The sequence below is a fragment of the Grammomys surdaster genome, unplaced genomic scaffold, assembly GCF_004785775.1.
Source record: "Grammomys surdaster isolate TR1022 unplaced genomic scaffold, NIH_TR_1.0 332257, whole genome shotgun sequence".
In the NCBI taxonomy this organism is placed as follows: domain Eukaryota; kingdom Metazoa; phylum Chordata; class Mammalia; order Rodentia; family Muridae; genus Grammomys; species Grammomys surdaster.
Window position 1 is genome coordinate 1 of NW_021627516.1, and position 19050 is coordinate 19050.

General features: G+C 41.8%; 1 protein-coding gene across 2 annotated transcripts in view; it reads right to left on the reverse strand.

The window, feature by feature from the left end:
• Positions 1 to 21: 21 nt before the first annotated feature.
• Positions 22 to 19050, reverse strand: part of LOC114616475 (zinc finger protein 883-like) — a 29755-nt gene continuing 10726 nt past the window's right edge. The window contains exons 2-4 of one of the 2 annotated variants that reach the window (XM_028761927.1): positions 13320 to 13446; positions 8542 to 8634; positions 22 to 2249 (exon numbers count right to left, since the gene is read on the reverse strand). In XM_028761927.1, coding sequence (XP_028617760.1) covers positions 463 to 2249; positions 8542 to 8634; positions 13320 to 13446 — 2007 coding nt within the window. In that variant the 3' untranslated portion in view covers positions 22 to 462. Of the gene's footprint in view, positions 2250 to 8541; positions 8635 to 13319; positions 13447 to 18634; positions 18995 to 19050 lie in introns of those variants that run through there. The other variant, XR_003710638.1, reaches the window with a different exon arrangement.

The following is a 19050-nucleotide window of genomic DNA, read 5'->3' on the forward strand; positions in this document are numbered from 1 at the left end:
TGTGTGAGTCTTCTGTCAGACAGTGGGGTCTCCCTGTGTGAGTCTTCCGTCAGACACTGGGGTCTCCCTTGTTGAAAAATTTCCCTTGTTTTTGAAACTTAAATGGCAGTTTTAAGTTCTCAGGCAGTTCGTGAGTTGCTTGATTATAGAAAGTTTTTCTGTATTGTTTACGTTGACAGGGTTTATGCCTGGATACATCACTCCTTGTTGTGTTACAGCCCTGTTATGTCCTTTACAGTCACAGAGTTTCTCACTTGTATGAATTCACTAATGTATGATGAGGTGTAACTTAAACATAGCATCCTGACATTTCCATTTGTAGAGTTTATTACTGGCATGGGTTTTCTGATGTCGGCTGAGATGTAACAGTAGCACATTTTCCTACATGCATGGGGCTTCTCACCTGTGTAAGCTCTCTCCTCAGTCTAACTAGCTTAAGAACCTTCTTCATAATTTACATCCCTATAGTTTCTCACCCAGATAGGGTTTTTCACCATTGTGTGTCTTCTGATGTCGTGCAAGGTATGACTTTCTGGAGAAAGTTTTCCCGCATTTCTTACATTCAAACGGCTTTTCAGATTTATGGATCACCTGGTGTCTAGTGAGGTATGCCTTGAGATAGAAAGTCTTCCTACATTCTTTGCATTCATAGGCTCTCTCGCCAGTGTGACTTGTCTTGTGCTGTATCAGTTGCGACTTACGAGAGAAAGCTTTCCCGCACTCTTTACATTCATAGGGCCTCTCACCTGTGTGGGTTCTCTGATGTTGAGTGAGGTGTGACTTGCGGGCAAATGCATTCCCACATTCTTTACACTTATGTGGCTTCTCGCCTGTATGAATTTTCTGATGTTGAGTGAGGTGTGAATTACGGAAGAAAGCTTTCCGGCATTCTTTACACTCAAAGGGTTTCTCCCCTGTGTGTGTTCTCTGATGTTGAGTGAGCTGTGACCTCAGGTAGAAAGATTTCTTACATTCTTTACATTCGTAGGGTTTTTCAGGTGCATGGATTCCCTGATGCCGGGTAAGATGTGATTTGTGACAGAAAGCTTTACTGCATTCTTTACACTCATGGGGCTTCTCCCCTGTATGAGTTCTCTGATGTCGAGCGAGCTGTGACTTGTGGGAGAACGTCTTCATACAATCATTACATCCGTAAGGTTTCTCAAGAGTCTGAAGTCTGTGGTGCTGAGTGAGGCTTGATATGTAGAAGTAAATTTTCATTAGTTCTTTGCAGTCACTTTGCTGTTCATCTGTATGAGCTCTCTGATACTGAGACAGCAGTGAATCATGGTAGAAAGCCTTACTACATTCTCTACCCTCACAGGCATTCTCCTCTGTATAAAGTCTCTGATGCGGGGTGAGGGCTGACTCATCATAGCTAGCTTCCCTACTTTCCTTATCCCCACAGGCTTTCTCACAGGCATTCGATCTTTGTTGGTTGATGTGCTCTGACTCCCAGCAAAAGGTTTTCCCAGATACTTTACATTCATAAAGTTGTTTCTCTCTGTGAAGTTTTTGATCAACTGTTTGCAGCTCAGCATCCAGGCAGAAGAATTTCAAGTTTTCCTTGTGTGCTTGGGGCTCTTTCCCTACATGTGCTTCCTGAGGTTTTGTAAGGTATAGTGATTTGTTAATGATGGGTTTCTCATAATCACATTTATAATCATTCTCTCCCATGTGTGTGTTGTCATGGTTGCTGAGCTCGATCTTGTTAGGGAACATTTGATGACATATATTCCATCCCAGAGTTTGCTTTCTTAACTGAGTCATATATTGGGCAGGAAGTGTTACCTCACCGAAGGATTTATCACAGTCATTGCACTTCCTAGAGGCTTCCTGAACATAAAACGTCTCAGGTGTTAATATTGCTTTCGTCTGGAAGGTTTCATCTGGTCCAGAATGCTGAAAACAACACTGATCCTTGCTGTGGTGAGTAAAATGGTCAGGACATGAGAGAGCTTCCTGAGCTCCATTCAGATCATGAGGTACTTCTGTACCTTGCTTCTCACCAGCCTCAGTAGACAAAGGTACATCTTGCAATGGATTGACAAGCTCCTGAAGGAACATTCTAGAACAGACTTCATGCTTCATAGTCATATTTGAAATACAGTTTGAGTTCACATCGTATGTGCTTTCTACTTCAACCTTATCTTCACTTGATGTGTTTCTCTTGGTGATTTTGACCTGCCTCAAATGCTTCTCTTGACTTTGCTGGCTTTTTTCAACTGGGGCACTCCATTTATGGACATCTAAAATGATATTGAAGTGGTCATTTAATAAGAGGCATATGCTTTTAAGAGTCAACATTAAAAATTTACATTTGACATCCACAGCTATTTATAGAATTTGACTATCAGTCTGAGAAATTGTGTCTTTTTTAAAAATAAAAATGTATCTGGGAGTGCATAAACTCTTTTCTATATCCTAATTGTGGTAGTGATGGTTACATGGCTATACACTAAGTAGAAGAGTGAACTTTGCTGTATGTTAAAATAAAGAATTAAGAGGTAGGATCCACACCTTCACACATCATAGGTCATTAGACTTCTCTGAAATATTGCTTCCATGTTCCTCCAGGTAGGCCCCATTCTTTTTCATCCTATAGAACACCTGCCTTTTCCAAGATCATACTTCTGTGTGCTGCCAGGCAACAGACTTTATACCTGGTTATTTCAGAATCTCGCTCCTCTATGATGGTTGCCAGACCACCCTTCTTCTCCGGGATACTGCATCCCAATGCCCACAGTCGGTTGTCTGTTTCCACAGTTTTTCAGGCTCCTCCAGGAACTCACTTCCCAGTGCAGCTAAATAGAGCCACTCTCCTCATCCTAGAGGCTGTATAACTCCACATCTAGATTCCCTAGAATCTTGTGCCTCCAATCCACCAGTGAATCACAGCTTACTCACAGAAGGACATTCAGGCATTGAGAGATACCAGGAAGCTGTGAAAGAGTAGGCCAGCAAGGGCTGTGCTGATCACTGCATGACTGTTAGCACAGACAGTAAAGTACTCTAAAGACACTACTAAGCACAGAACCTGTAGGCCTCAATACTGACCCTACAGAGGAAATAAAGTCCTAACCCTCTTACATATTAGTCCTTTCCTGAACAGTGCTCAAACCTCCACTGAATAAGAAAGGGATTTGAGTAAAAAAAAAAGAAAGAAAAACTCAAAGAACAAATTGCTTCATGTCAGGCTTGCACAGAAACAAATGTAACATGAAAATCATGACAACTTGCTCTCCCTCAATTACTAAGCCCACAGTTATGACCCCAATGGAATGATCTGGAAAAATTCTCAGGCAACAAATTCAAAGGAACGATCTTAACTATGTTCAAACAACTCAAATAAGATATGAATATAATCCAAGAGAAGAAAAACAGAGCTGAATGAGATGAAGTCAGTCTAAGACTTGAAAACAGAATTCAACAGACACAGAATTTCTGAAGAAAATTTAAACTGTATCAAACACTGGAAATTAAAAACTCAACAAGCCAAATGAAAACTTCCGTGGAAAGCCTCCTCAATAGAATGGATCATGTGAAAAACAGCGTCCAGGCTAGAAGACAAGGGAGGGAATTATATTACCCAATAAAAGTCAATGATACATTTAAAACTATGAACATAACATGGGAGTGTTTTGGGACACCATAAAAATGCATAACCTTTGAATTATGGCCATAAAAAGAATATCACAACAAAGGCATACATATAAAATCATAAAAGAAATGTCCCAATATCTAGAAAAAGGTACGCCTATCTAGGCACAAGAGGCCTACAGAATACCAAATAAACTGGACCTGAAAAGAAACTCAGCTCCCACAACATATCATAATTAAAGTACTAAAAAGTAGAGAAAGGATGTGGAAACTACGAGAGAGAAAGGTCAAATCATGCATAAATGCAGGCCAACAGCATAGCAGTATTGTGTCATAGAAACTTTAAATGTCAGAAGTGCCTGGAAAGATGTATTCCAAGCCCTGAAAGGCTCTGAAATATCAACTGTCAACCCAGAGAAGAAGATTAAAGGAATTTATGACCAATAAGCTAGCTCTACAGAGGATACTGTGAAGGAAAATGGGAGCTAGCAGAACATAGGCAGTGTGTGTGTGTGTGTGTGTGTGTGTTTCTGTCTGTCTGTTTGTAAAATATTAAGTAGACACACATACACACACGCAGACAGAGGGACACACACACACACACACACACACACACACAGAGAGAGAGAGAGAGAGAGAGAGAGAGAGAGAGAGAGAGAGAGAGAGATAGGTCATGATTTATCAAATGAAAACCTCAGTGCAAGGCATGGGATACCTCCCTATGAGTTATTGGTCACTGAGTCCCCAGGGGCACCCCAAACAATGCAGCCTGTTGATTTGACTCTTGGTTGCCCACTATAACTAGCTGGTAGGACTCTGCTACTGAAGACACTACTCACTGTAGGTGTGGACATACAGAGGTCATCCTTAGCTGGGTAGGAAGCTCTGTCTCTGCTGGTGAGCTTACACAGTGCCAGAAAACACTACTCAGGATTCCAGGGGAGGAAAGGCGTCAGAGGTCTCACTCAGTGCTAGACCCTGCATGTGACAGTACTGACCTTCCTGATGAGATGTGCCTACAGGCACAACAGTGGTAGTGATGGGTTAAGGGGATAAGCAGCCATGTTTTTGCCTGGATATGAGGCTTGCTTCACAGGAAGTATTTTATGCCCACTACTATAAACCTGGTCAAAAGTCCATAACTGTAAGTGTAATACATTAAAAAAAATGATTGAAACAGTAGTGAAAAATCCAATCAAGAGAAGTTCAGAATCAGATGGATTCAGTGTGGAGTTCTCCCGTCTCTTTAAAGAGTATCTGACAACAGTGCGTTCCTCACGGTTTCCTGTAAAGGAAGAGGAACAGTACTGATGTGGATTGTCCTGGTGCTGTTTGTGTTTTGATGATAATTTTGTTTCCTCAAGAGGTGCTGTCCTGACAGGAGTGGATCGTGTACTCAGGTGATTTCATGTGAACTTTCTCCCCATTTTAACTGGCCAAATAAATAAAGCCTAGAGCCTGTGATTGGGCACTGGCAGGGAAAGGTGGGGCTGGAGGTTTTAGAGAAGGGGAAGAGAGGAAGGAGGAGAGGAGACAAGGAGACAGGGGAGACAGGGGAAGATGAAGGAAATAGAGGGGCAAGGAAGACGGAGCAGAACCACGTGACCCGGAGACGGGGCAGAACCACGTGACCCGGAGATGGAGCAGAACCACGTGACCCGGAGAAGCCACAAGTAGCAAGAGATCTCCCAGCTGGGGAACAGAATGGAGTAGTGGTGTATCTGCCCAGTCTAGGTGTGCAGCTTATAAATATTGTATCTGAGTTGTGTGCTCTTTGTATGGGCTTATTGGGGTTGGAGTTTTACTGCAACACACTACACCCAACTCATCCTGAGACTCAGACCCTGTCCTAATACCCAAACCTGGTAAAGATATAAGAAAATGATAGGACAAATTTCCTTACGGCCACAGATGCAAACATCCATAATAATTCTTGAAAACCCAATTCAAGAGCACATTAAAGAGGTCACACACACAAATTGAACACTGCCATTTAAACAAACCAGATACAGACATAAAACATAAACACAGTTGCCAACCCCTCCGATGCCATAAACAGTGGCGAATAAACGGTGTGGTTAAAAAGAAAAGTTAAATGAATAATGAAAGAATGAACTAAAGGAAGGAGGGAGAGAAAGGGGTACAAGAGTGAATGGAAGTTAAATAACACAGGAAAAGGCCAGGCATGGTGGCACATGCCTTTAATGCCAGCACCCGGGAGGCAGAGGCAGGCAGAACTCTGTGAGTCTAAGGGTAGCCTGATCTGCATAGTGAGACCAGGAAAGCCAGGGCCACCATAGACAGACATGTCTCAAAAATAAAATAAAGTAAAAGAAAATGCAGGCCCCAAAAAGGCATGCATAGGAGAAAGCATATAAGTTAAAAGCACTTACTTTAGAACTTAATATAAGTTAGTATTTATAAGTTTATATATTTCTATTATTTTATTATATCAATTATATATAAAATATGTAACATTATAGTATAATATAATATAAAAATGTAAGTTAAAAAGAATTTGCATCGTAAGAACAAAACACGTAAAAATAGAGGTACAAGGAGACTGAAATACAATAGAATACTTAGAAAATGAAAGTAAACAGTAATGTTGATTACCCAGCAAAAATAAAATAGGTCATAGAAGGAACTGGTGAAGCTTTGAATCTAACATTGCCTTCAGCAGCAAGGAGTGGAGACTAAAGTTCTGCCTGGAGTCGAATATCACTGGTCTTATCAGGTAGTACTGAGTGCTGCATACTGGGTGCTGCATGCTGGGTGCTGCATGCTGGGTGCTGCATGCTGGGTGCTTGGTTCTGAGTGTTGACAAAGGGCTGGGCCCTTATGTTCTAAGTGACAGGGCTTCATTTCATTTTGAATTTTTCCTGTTTTCATAAAAAGAGTCATTGCTAACCTCAGCGAACTTCGTGGTATGTGTGCCAGACAGGCTCCCACTTGCTCCAGAGATTAATCTGTGCATGGAGGGAAGGTGATGTCCACTTGAGTCTGACTGAGCTTTTAGACTGTGGAAGTCTAAAGCCTGCTGATTGCAGGCTGAGTCTTGCTGTTATTCTCTGAGGAAACCCAGCAATGACTGGGGCTCAGCTCAGCATAGGGAGAAAGACCAGCAGACGCTCTCCACCCTCTGAATTTCCTCTGGCTTAAGTTTCTCGGTGACTTGGCACCAGACCCTGCTAACCAACACAACTGTGTCTTGTGGCCGTTTTCCTGCATAGAAACCCTGCGAGTGTGTTCAGCACCTCCTTGTTTTGTGATTATTTTCAACTTTCAGGCTCCAAGAACACCTCAGTCTAAAATAATGGGACCACTCTGAAGGTGTCAGCTGCTCCTAGCATCCCAAGAAATATGGAGGAATGCAAAGGACTTCTCCACGATAGTCTGCAGTAAAAGAAAGTCAGACAAAACCACCGCAACGGTGGAGTGGTCATGGAACTCGCTAGCAGAGGAATGTGGATCCACCAGCCACGGGGCTCCCTGCAATCTCCGGGCCAGACTGTGGGTGTGGCTTTAGGTTTCCCTTGCTCCCAGGGGATGAGGTTGGACTTGAGTGTCTCCCATTTTTGTCTACTTTGCCTTTCTGTTTTTCTGTCTTTCAGCTATCCCCACAACGTCTTCCTAATCATATGGGTTTGTTGTCTCTCTGTCCTCAGAATATATTCTCTTCTTTGTTACATGCTGGTCTTCGCATTCCAAATTAGTAAAACCTTCTAATTGCCACTTTCTTCCTGAACCTCTGATTCATTCTTTCCTTGTTTTCTTAAAAATTTCGCAGGTAACTGCAATGATAACTGTATTTTAAAACTTTAAAACGGTGGACCACTGTTTTTTCACATTTGTATATCTAAGTTAAGCAAGATCACGGGTTTTTATTGCTGGGATAAAACACCATAAACAAAAGCAGCCTGTGGAGGAAAGAGTTTATTTGCTTTACACATTTTGCTCATACTCCAACACTGTTGGAAACCAGGACAGGAAATCAAAGCAGGAACCTGGAGGCAGGATCTGAAGCATAGACCATGGGGGAGCACTGGTCTCTGGCTTGCCCCCCATGGCTTGCTCAACCTGCTCTATTAGAGCACCCACAGCCACCTGTCCAGGGGTGGTACCCCACACAGTAGGCTAAGCCCTTCCCAAATCAATCACTAACTAAGAAAATCACACACAGGCTTGGCTACAGACAATTGTGACCCTGGCCTATGTTGATGACAAAAAAGTAGCTCTTCCAATCACGATGCAGTGCTTAGTTGGTAAGTAAGTAACTCACTGGATGCTGGCTCAATCGATGCTCTTCTTAAAATATAACCCCTGTTTTTCCCCCTCCTCCTGCTAAAAAAAATCTTTGTGACCCTTCTTTCTTTGTTTCATTTTTTTCTCACTGAATATAAATTCCAAAGGATGATACATTAGTGTGATCACTATTGCTACCCAAACAATCACAAAGACAACAACCTGTACAACAATCAAAGAGAAAGAACCAAATAAATAATAAATAAGAAAAAGTCAACGAACACCTAATAGAAATTAGTCTATGAAAAGGAGGAAAGGACAAGTGAGAAGTGGAGGTGGGGATGTAACTCAGTTGCTAGAGTGCTTTTTTAGAATATCTAAAGCCCTGGGTTTGATCCTCAGCACTTAAGAAAAAAAAAAAAGATAAAAAAATAGGGAAAGCATGAGAAGTCCCACAGAGCAGTAGAGAGTTTGGGCAAAAACAACGAATCTTCAACAACAACCACCAAACCAAACCAAAACAGGGAAACGGTTAGACAAGAGATCCCAATTTGGATAGTTTATAAAATGAGCGTCTGACTCACGAGCCCACTCTGTCTAGAGCTGGCTTTGTTAAAAGTTGATGAAACATTGAAACATGACTGACACATGAGGAGCTCACGTCTCGCTGACTCTTGCCCAACGGCATTGACTCACCGGGTAGGCGCTGTTCTGTGGCCTCTGCAACACCCCACGGTTCAAATCCTTCTTCCAACTTGGAGATCAATTCAGGTTTGGCAAAACAGTGCCCTGTAAATGGGAAATAATAAAATATTTGTACCAAAGTGCTAAGTCAGGTTTATGGACAGAGACAACAGTCCTATTTTCAGGGTCTTTGCCACAATGGGTGGATCAGAACTTGAGTTAGAGAGGGTTTACATCACAGTCTTCACTTGTTGAGGTATCACTCTTATGTGGGATTAAATTGTATATTACATAACCTAATGCAATGAAGTAACAAAACCTGAAGAAACAGAAGTGAAGAAAACCAAACCAAACAAACCAACAACAAACAAGCAAAAATCCAAAACTAGAGACATTGGTGTGACGGTTTGTATATGCCCAGCCCAGGGAGCGGCACTACTAGAAAGTGTGGCCCTGTTGGGGGGTGTGGCCTTGTTGGAATAGGTGTATTACTTTGGGCACGGGCTTCATCCTAGCTGCCTAGAAGTGATTTTCCTGCTAACATCCTTCAGATGAAGATGTAGAACTCTCAGCTCCTCCTGCACCATGCCTGCCTGGACGCTGCCATGCTCCTACCTTGATGATAATGGACTGAACCTCTGAACCTGTAAGCCAGCCCCAATTAAATGTTGTCCTTATAAGAGAAGCCTTGATATTGTTATTCTTCCTATGGGTTGCAAAGCCCTTCATCTTCTTCAGTCCTTTCTCTTAACTCCTCCATTGAAGACCCTATGCTCAGTCCAATGGTTGACTGCGAGCATCTGCCTCTGTATTTGCCAGTCTCTGAAAGAGCCTCTCAGGAGACATATCAGGCTCCTGTCAGCAAGCACTTCTTGGCATCCACAATAGTGTCTGGGTTTGGTGTCTGCATATGGGATGGAGCCCCAGGTAGGGCAGTCTCTGGATGGGCTTTCCTTCAGTCTCTGCTCCACACTTTGTCTCCATATTTCCTCCTGTGAGTATTTTGTTTCCCTTCTAAGAAGGACTGAAGCATCCACACTTTAATCTTCCTTCTTCTTGAGCTTCATGTGGTCTGTGAATTGTATCTTGGGTATAACAACAATATCAACCAGCCAGACCCTCCAGAGCTCCCAGGAACTAAACCACCAACCAAAGAGTACACATGAAGTGTCCCATGGCTCCAGCCACATATGTAGCAGAGGATGACCTTGTCGGACATCAATGGGAGGAGAGGCCCTTGGTCCTGGGAAGGCTCCATGCCCCAGTGTAGGGGAATGCCAGGGCAGAGAGGCAGGAGTGGGTGGGCGGGCAGATAGGTGAGCATCCTCATAGAAGCAGGGGGAGGGAGGATGGGATAGGGGCTTTCCAGAGGGGAAACTGGAAAGGGGGATAACATTTGAAATGTAACTAAATAAAATATCCAATAAAAAATTTGGAAAAAAAAAGAGTAGCCTTGGTCATGGTGTCTGTACACAGCAGTGAAACCCTACTAAGACAATTGGAATGATAACTCATGATCTTTAAGAGAAATGGAGAAGGTAGATAGTGACCACAAATGAGGACTAGCCAGAAGTTTTGGAAGAAGAGGTCTCAATTCAGGAGATAGTAGAAGAGTACATTATCTTGATGGATGCAACCATTCAATCAGGAGAATGAATTTCAGGCAATTTAAAAATAAGCCATGCAGGTTTACAAAACTGAAAGAAATATAAAGAACAATGAGGCTGTGGATGGACATGCACTGTGGAGAGAGCGAGCATTTCATCACGGTGCTCCAGAAGGAAAGGGGACATCAACACAGACATTCAATGTAAGGATTTCACATATAAGAAGATGCGTATGTCCAGACCGAGGATGCTAAAGAACTCCTACAAGACTGGACCAGGAATAATTTTGAGTCATATTAGAGTCAAACAGACAAAACTCCATGGACAAAATACTAAAATATGCTAGAGAAAAACCTATACTGATTTATAAAACACCATTAAAGTAGCGTGGTGGTTTGAATGAGAATGACCCCATATGATCATATATTTGAATATTTAGCTCTAAGTTGTTGGACCTGTTTGGGAAAGACTAGGAGGTGTGACCTTGTTGGAGGAAATGTGTCACTACAGGTGAGGTTTGAGGTTTCTAAAGCCCATGCCAGGCACAGTCTCTCTCAGTCTCTCTCCCTCCCTCCCTCCCTCCCTCCCTCCCTCCCTCCCTCCCACCACTTGTGGATAAGATATAAGCTTTTAGCTACGGTTCTAGTGCCATTCTTGCCTGAATGCTTGCTGCTATGCCCCCTGCCATGATGGTTACAGACTTACCCTTGGAAACTATAAATAAGGAAGCCCCAAATCATATGCTCTGTTTTATAAGTTACCTTGATCATGGAGTCTCCTGATAGCAATGGAAAAGTAAGACAAGTCAGCCGTAGCCTTACAGACCAACACTACAGTGATTTAAAATGCTGGTGTGGACACAGCAAACTACAGACTAATAGACCTCAGTTCTCAACAAGACAGGAAATTAAATAGAATGGAATATATAAAGATTAAAACAATGATTCTATTTTTGATTTATTTATCTTAGGAGTGTTTCTCCTGCATGTATGTCTGTGTATCATGTGTATGCCTAGTGCCCTTGGAGGTCAGAAGATGACACTGGATTCCTTGGAACTGGAGTTATGGATGGTTGTGAGCCACAAAGTATGTGCTAGAAATCGAATCTGGGTCCTCTGCAAGAGCAACAAAGTGCTTTTGACTACGTAGCCATTTCTTCCAGCCCCTAAGCCACGATTCTCTGTAATTTATTCCAGGGATACAATTTTCATGTTATGGAAATTCACAGCATCACCCTATCAACAGAATGAAGAATGGAAAGCTGTGTGAGCACTGCCATCCACGTGTAGAAAAGACATGAGGAAGTTCAGCATCCTATCTTCATGAAACTCAATAGTTAGCGACAGAAAGACTGTATTTCTGTACTATAGCAGTCACACAGAACAAACCCACAGTCCACAGGTCAATGATGAGGAAAACCAGAGTGTATTTCCTCTAAGTTCTCAAACAAGACAAAGATGCACTTTTTCAACCCTTGTCTTCAGTATAAGCAGTGGAAGATGTAATAGTAGAGTCAGGGAAATAAATAAAAGCAATTCACACCGGGAAGGGTGACTTCAAAATTGTCCTTTTCTGTAGGTTAAGTGATTCTTACACAGACAAGAAACAAAAAACATAAATAAAAATAGAAACAGTCGGAATAGTTGAATCAGTTCACCAAAGGTACAGAATACAAAGTAAAAACACCCAAATCTGAAATTATATGCCTACTACTAGTAAAATTGCTGAGAAATAAATTCAGAATCCAATCTGCAATAGCTATAAAATATTTTTAAATATTTATGTTTTTTTATTATTTATGTTTGTGTGTCTCTGTGTGTAGATGATGGTGGAGGCCAGAGGAGGGAGTTGAGTACTTGCCCTCAGAGAAAGTTTACAGGCAAATTGTGAACCATCTGATGTGGGTACTGAGAATTGACCACACTCATGGATTAAAAGGAAATTATGAATATCTCCAACTAACCAAGGTGAATTACAGATTTAATGAAATTCCCATTTCAGTACCAATCATATTGTTTGAAAAACTGAAAAATAAATACTGTCCTAAACATCATAAGATCTAAAACTGTGAAAGCAACTTCAAACAAAAAGAAAAAAACTAAGAGTCATTCTAATACATGTCTTCAAAGCATCCTCCAAAGATACAATAACTCAAACAGTCTGGATTCAGCATAAAAAGAGACACACACCAGCAGGACAAAGAAGCCAGATACAGCTCCATACGCATAGAGCGCTACACTTTGGATCTGCCTCCCACCCCCAAGTGTTAGGATTACAGGCAGGTACCACCATTCATTCCTGGTTTAAGACCCTCAGTCTTGTGTTCATTATGGTATTGTTCACAAAACAATAATGTGTGATCAACGTAGGTGTCCACCAACCCAGGAATATTAAAAAATATAAGATGTAGTATATATAGAAATGGAATATTTTCTATTAAAATAAGTGAAAATTTTGTCACATGACAGAAAGGGAGAGTGTTATAGGTATAGTACAGCTAGTTTCTCTGTGAACATTTGTCACCAACTTGAAGCAAGACAGCTGTGGCCTACAGGAGGCACGGGCCCATTTATGGCAATAGAATGGAGTGAACCATACAGCAGCAGACGTCTCGGTCTGTGATAATAGTCATGGATGTTAACATTCCCTTTTCTGACGGTCATTAACACAAGACATGAAATTCCAATAATGGCTTCTCCCGCTTAAGTGTGTGTGCTCTTAGTAAGCTAACTTTGGAACTAACAAAGTAGAACTGACAGATATTTTTTCTGTCAGCTGGCACTTATTTGACGTGGTCACGGTTTCTTCTATGTCTCCCCAGGAAAGCGACAATACATTAGTGAAATATATCTTGTTTAAAAAAATTAAGAAGGAAAAAAGAGAGAGAAGCAAAAAGCAGTGCTGCACGCTCTCATTACACTTGAAAGCTTAAGTTGAATCAGAGAAGTAAAAGACAGAATGGTGGTTACACCATATGGAAAACGAGTAGGGGAAGCGGGCTGGTGAGTACATCCTGGGTACAGTGAAAGGGAGCAGTAATTTCTAATGTTGTTTAGTCCCAGTACTACATGTCAGTTAAAAATGAATAGTACCTACTGGTATGAAAAGATTGCACCGATTACCGTCCTTATCAGCAAAGAAGAAAGTAACTGCTAATGAGAGCTGCAGAGGGCTCAGACTCACCCAACCACACCAGGCTCCTGTAGTTCTCCAGCATCACGTCCCTGTACAGGGTCCTCTGAGCAGCATCCAGCTCCTGCCATTCCTGCCAAGTGAATTCCATGGCTACATCCTCAAACGATACCAACCCCTGCAATGACATACTGCTCGTTAACCCAAGGCCTTATCCTTGAGAACACAAAATCAGAGAGATAATGTATTTGTCACAACACACACACACACACACACACACACACTACTCCTCCTCACTACTGTCTTGCTAGTGTTTAATAGAAGGTACAGCTTAATTTATATTCAGTATTATGTGTCAAAGACAACTGACTGTAAATATCCTATTCTTGGCTAACTCATGGATTCAAGAAAACACTACGGGGCTGGAGAGATGGCTCAGCTGTTAAGAGCACTGACTGCTCTTCCAGAGGTCCTGAGTTCAAATCCCAGCAACCACATGGTGGCTCACAACCATCCGTAACGAGATTGGATACCCTATTCTGGTGTGTCCAAAGACAGCGACAGTGTACTCATAAATAAAATAAATAAATAAATCTTAAGAAAATACTACAACTTCCCAAGGAATCACAATATAATAATATAAAATCATAATACAAAGTCCGCAGATGAATAAACATGAAAAGATTTTTTTATTACTTTTAAAATAGAGTTAAAGTAATGGATGTACTGGAGGGATGGCTCCTAGCCACTGAAGCACACCAGCTGCTCCTCCAGAAGTCCTAAGTTCAATTCACAGCACCTTCATGGCTGCTCACAACCATCAGTAACGCCAGTTCTGGGGGAGCTGACACCTTTTGATCTCTGTGGGGACCAGGCATGCACATGGTAGACATAAATTTATGTAGGCAAAGCATTGTGCTGGATAGTTTTATGACAACTTCACACAAACTAAAGTCATCTAAGAGAAGGGAACCCCAATGAAGAGAATAGCTTGACAAGATCCAGTTGTAGGCAGGCCTGGGATTCTCTTCATTAGTGATTGTTTGGGAAGAACCCAGCCCATTGTGGTGGGCCCATCCCTGGGCTGGTGCTCCTGAGAAAGTAGGCTAGCAAGCCAGTAAACAGCACCTCTTCATCCCCTTTGCATCAGCAACTGCCTCCAGGTTCCAGCCCAGCTTGAGTTCCTGTCCTGATTCCCTTCAGTGATGGACTACAATGTGAAAGACAAATAAACCCTTCCCTCAAGTCACTTTGGTGTATTGTTGCAGCAATAGAAACCCTATTTAAGACACTTGTATACATAAAATGAAGTCTTTTTAAAAAAGAGTAATAGAGATCTCAAAGATGGCTCAGTGGGTAAAAAGCATTTTCTATGCAACTGTGAGGACGTGAGCTTGAATCAAAAGCTGGCATGGTTTTGTCCATCCGTAATCCCAGTACTGGGGAGTAAAGAGTGGTGGATCCTGAGAACTCGCTATCCAGCTAGCCTAGGTGAAGTAGTGAGCGTTTGGTTAAATGAAAGACTATCTCTCAGGAAAACAAAATGAAGAATGATAAAGACACCTAATGTCTACCTCTGGCTCTATAAATTTATGCCTATACTTGAACATTTATGTATATGTACCACACACACACCCCATCCCACCTAACAGTCTATATAAATATAACCATAAAAGTAAAATCAAACCTGAAAAGAGAAACAACCCAACGAAAAGGCCTATGTTGGGGCTGGTAGCACAGGACTATGATATACTGTATGTCATACATCTTTCCTCCATTCATGGACAGTCTGAATGAACACCCACATATCTTTCAAGTCTCTCTCCAAGACATGAATGAGTTGACAGACTTTTGTGTAATCAGAACCTGTGAAGATTCTCCCCATTAAATATTAGGGGGCAGCAGAGGCACATCTAGGCATAAATTCTGACTTGGACAATGTGCCATGTCATTGAGAAATGACCCTAATAAGTAACACCAGAAGATTTGGAAAATGCATATGGTACCCTCTCTCTGTAGTCTTCTATAAGTGGATCTTAATTTATATCATGCTAGTGGGGGGGCATTCAGGTCTAGGCAAACATGAGTCTACCTAGACCACAGAATGAACTCATGGGTTTGTGAGGGCTTACAAGTTCTCTCTTTAGCTTCAACCCCTGGGATCAGGGAAGAGGAGACTCAGTTTATCTCTGAAAGAGATATATTAGCACAGTCTACTAATTGCTGAGCTGATAATTAAGCGTTTATACAACCTTCCCCAGAGAGTTAACCCAGTGAAGGTCAGTAGGCCTCTGACAGCTTGCCTGGGAATGCTGCATATCCTGAGCCCTCCCCACTGCCTATCACAATGACATCTCCCAGATCCTCCAGTTCCTCCAAGATGGAATCTGCCATGCACTGAGTGACTCAAATTTAACACACCTTATTTGTGGGAATATATGTCATCTCCAAGCTCTGGGAGCAAAGGCATCTGGACATGTGCAAATTACATTGGATCCCGGAAATACAAACGTCCTAAGCGGACATACATTACTTTCATGGTTTCAAATCTCCAGCATGAACATGGAGAGGGGTGTGAAGCCACAGGTCCTCATTTATTCCCAGAACATTTAAGTACACTTTTCCAGTTCCTACTTAGCATCCTGGCCTCTTACACACTTCCACTGTGGAATGCATACATCCCAGAACACATTGCAGAACCCCTATAGCCTGAGCTCAGTGGTCAATGCTATGATTATAACTCTAACGGACACAAATGTCTTTGAGAGGACACTCGTGTGACAAGAAGGAAACCTGGTGGCATTTAAAATTAATGCATAGGGCTAGAGAGACTGTTCAGCAGATAAGAGTACTGGCAGCTCTTCCAGAGGACCTGGATTTGGTTCCCAGCATTTGTATGATGGCTCACAATCACCTGCGGGGTATCTGGTACTTCTAAGGACAGGCTGTCATGTTTGGAGATGGGACATAACAGGAAAAGGTGTGTATGCCCATCTAAGATATAGAGAGGTCTGGCACCCTAAGGCTGAGTCATGGATAAGAATACCTCTAAAAGTATATACATACTTTAAAAATTTTTCAATGACCACTATCCTTCTTGTCCTTGGATCTCTATTAGAATACTCATTCAATACCTCCAATTGGCTATATATTTAACTACCAAAACAAATTTGGCCCAGATAAGCTAAAGAGAAAAGGCACTTTTATTTATTTTCTTACAAAATAGATTGGTTACAATATAAATCAGACAAACTAGAGTGATGGCTGTTTAGTGGAAGCCTTACTTACACTGTAGTACAATCAGACTTACTTCGTGAGATAAAAATGGTCAGAGATTCCATACATACAAGTCTTCATGGTCTCTTACCAAGAACTCTTGGTTTACAAAGGAGCCCAGAAAGAAGAGACTCCAATATGAACCCTGACACTGTGAATGTCTACTCCTGAGAAGTTCATGTGTGTTAGGGAGAATGACAGTCACCTCCCCTTAACCCTCTTTGCTGTTAACGCTGTACCAACACAAAGGCTTAGAATGTCATCAGACAAACATCTGAGGACCACAACAGAGACTTATCTGCTTTGTGGTAACCTGACTAGGGATGTTTCTACCATGTGTCTTAAAGTGTCCATGTAGAAAAAGTTACAAAGAACTGTTACTACATGGGGACACATATGTGTTCACAGGACATGGTCACTCATATCTTGCTCTAAAACAAATCATCTCATCTCCCCTTTGATGTAAGAGCTCTATCTTTGCAACAGTGGTTTTGGTACCTAAACATGGTGTCCAAGGACAGTGCACTTGCACCAAGGAAATCACATGGCTTTCCCTCAAGAGGATGTTTCGACTCTGAAAATACAGGCTGCTTATTATACTTACATACAGAAAGTTAACTAAATGAGTTCCAGTAGACACCACCAAAAAATTTATACACTGGGAAAACAAAGCTAAAAGTACGACCTAGGACATCTCACAGGACTCCTTTCAACCTCTAACTGGGGATCTACTATCTGGGAAAAGGCATTTGGTGACTTTGCTTTCATATTTACCATCAAAGTCAAATTTGCTTTGCATCTCACAAAATATTCTTCTTGGGGACCAGCTCTTACCTATGCCCTCCAGCCAGCTGGACAGGAACTTGCATCTTTTATTTATTTGACCCCTAAGAGAGATAATCATTTTCTTTTTTAAATTTTTTTAATTTTTTGTTTGTTTGGTTTTTTGTTTTTCGAGACAGGGTTTTTCTGTGTCGCATTGACTAACTTTGAACTCATTCTGTAGACCAGGTTAACCTTGAACTTAGAGATCCACCTGCCTTAACCTCCAGAGTGCTGAGATTAAAGGCATGTACCATGACTACCTGGCATAAATGTTTTAAAAAGATATTTCCCCAGCACTTAGGAGATAGATTAAGGTGAATCTCTGAGTTGAGGTCTACCTGGTCTATTCAACAATGTTTCAGGCCATCTAGGAAAACACAGAAACAGATTTTTAAAAAATTATATTATTTATATGTGTTTGTCTGTATTTATGTGTTCCACATGCAGGCCGAGTACCCACAGAGGCCAAAAGATGCCATTGGAGCTTCTGTTGCTGGAGTTACAGATGGTTGTGAGCTATCATATGGATACTGGGACCCAGTCCTCTTCAAGAGCAGCAACTGTTCTTAAACTCTGAGCCATTTCTCCAGCCCACATTATAAAAGTTTTTTAAGTGACTGATCAGAACATAGTCCAGGGATGGAGCTGTGTGAAGAAAATGTAGAGTGTTTGTGAGAAAAATCCAAGAAAATAGAACAAGAGTCTACTGACTGATGGAATTTTCATGGAATATTTTTTGTGTCCCTCCCAGGTGTAGAAGATAGGAGTGGATTTGCTTCAGCTTACCCACTGGCACTTGCTATTAATATTCACAATGTTTATGGCCTGAACTCATATGAACTTTACTCACATGACCTTTCTTTACCCTAAAAGTGTAAATTTTCTGATGCTGTAAATAAAGGTAGTGATTGAATGAGACTTTTGTCTGCCTTATTCTTTGGCTCCATTCTTTCAGGTCTCATCACCTCTGGAGCAATGACAGTGAGCCATGGAGTTGGTCCAGTGAATAAGGGCACCTGTCACTGTGTCACTACTGTAGTTCAGCGCCCAGAACTCACAAGCTGAAAGATGAGAATTGACTCCTGCAAGTTGTCTGACCTCCACATATGTACTGTTGGATGTTTATGTGTCCTTGTGTGTTGTGTGTCCTTATATGCAACCACTGTGCACAAGCACTGTGTTGATTTGAATAAGAATGGTCCCACAGGCATTTATTTATTATTTTTTATTTATTTAGAGACAAGGTTTCTCCATATAGCCCTGGCTGTCCTGGAACTCACTCTGTAGACCAGGCTGGCCTCGAACTCAGAAATCAGCCTGCCTCTGCCTCCCAAGTGCTGGGATTAAAGGCGTGCGCCACCACAGCACGGCCAGGCTTATATTTAAATACTGAGTCATCAGGGAGTGCCACTACTTGAGAAAAAGTGGGGGTGGCTTTGTTGGAGTAGGCGTGACCTTGTTGGAGGAAGTGTGCTACTGAGGGTAGGCTTTGATGCTTCAAAAGCCCAAGCTAGTCTTGCTCTTCTTGCTGCTTCCAAATCTGGATGTAGAACTCTCAGCTATTCTCCATCCTCATGTCTGACTGCATGTCACCATTCTTTCCGTGATGATAAAGGATTCACCCTCTGAAATTGTAAGCCAGCCACAATTAAATGCTTTCTTTTATAAGACTTCTCTTGGT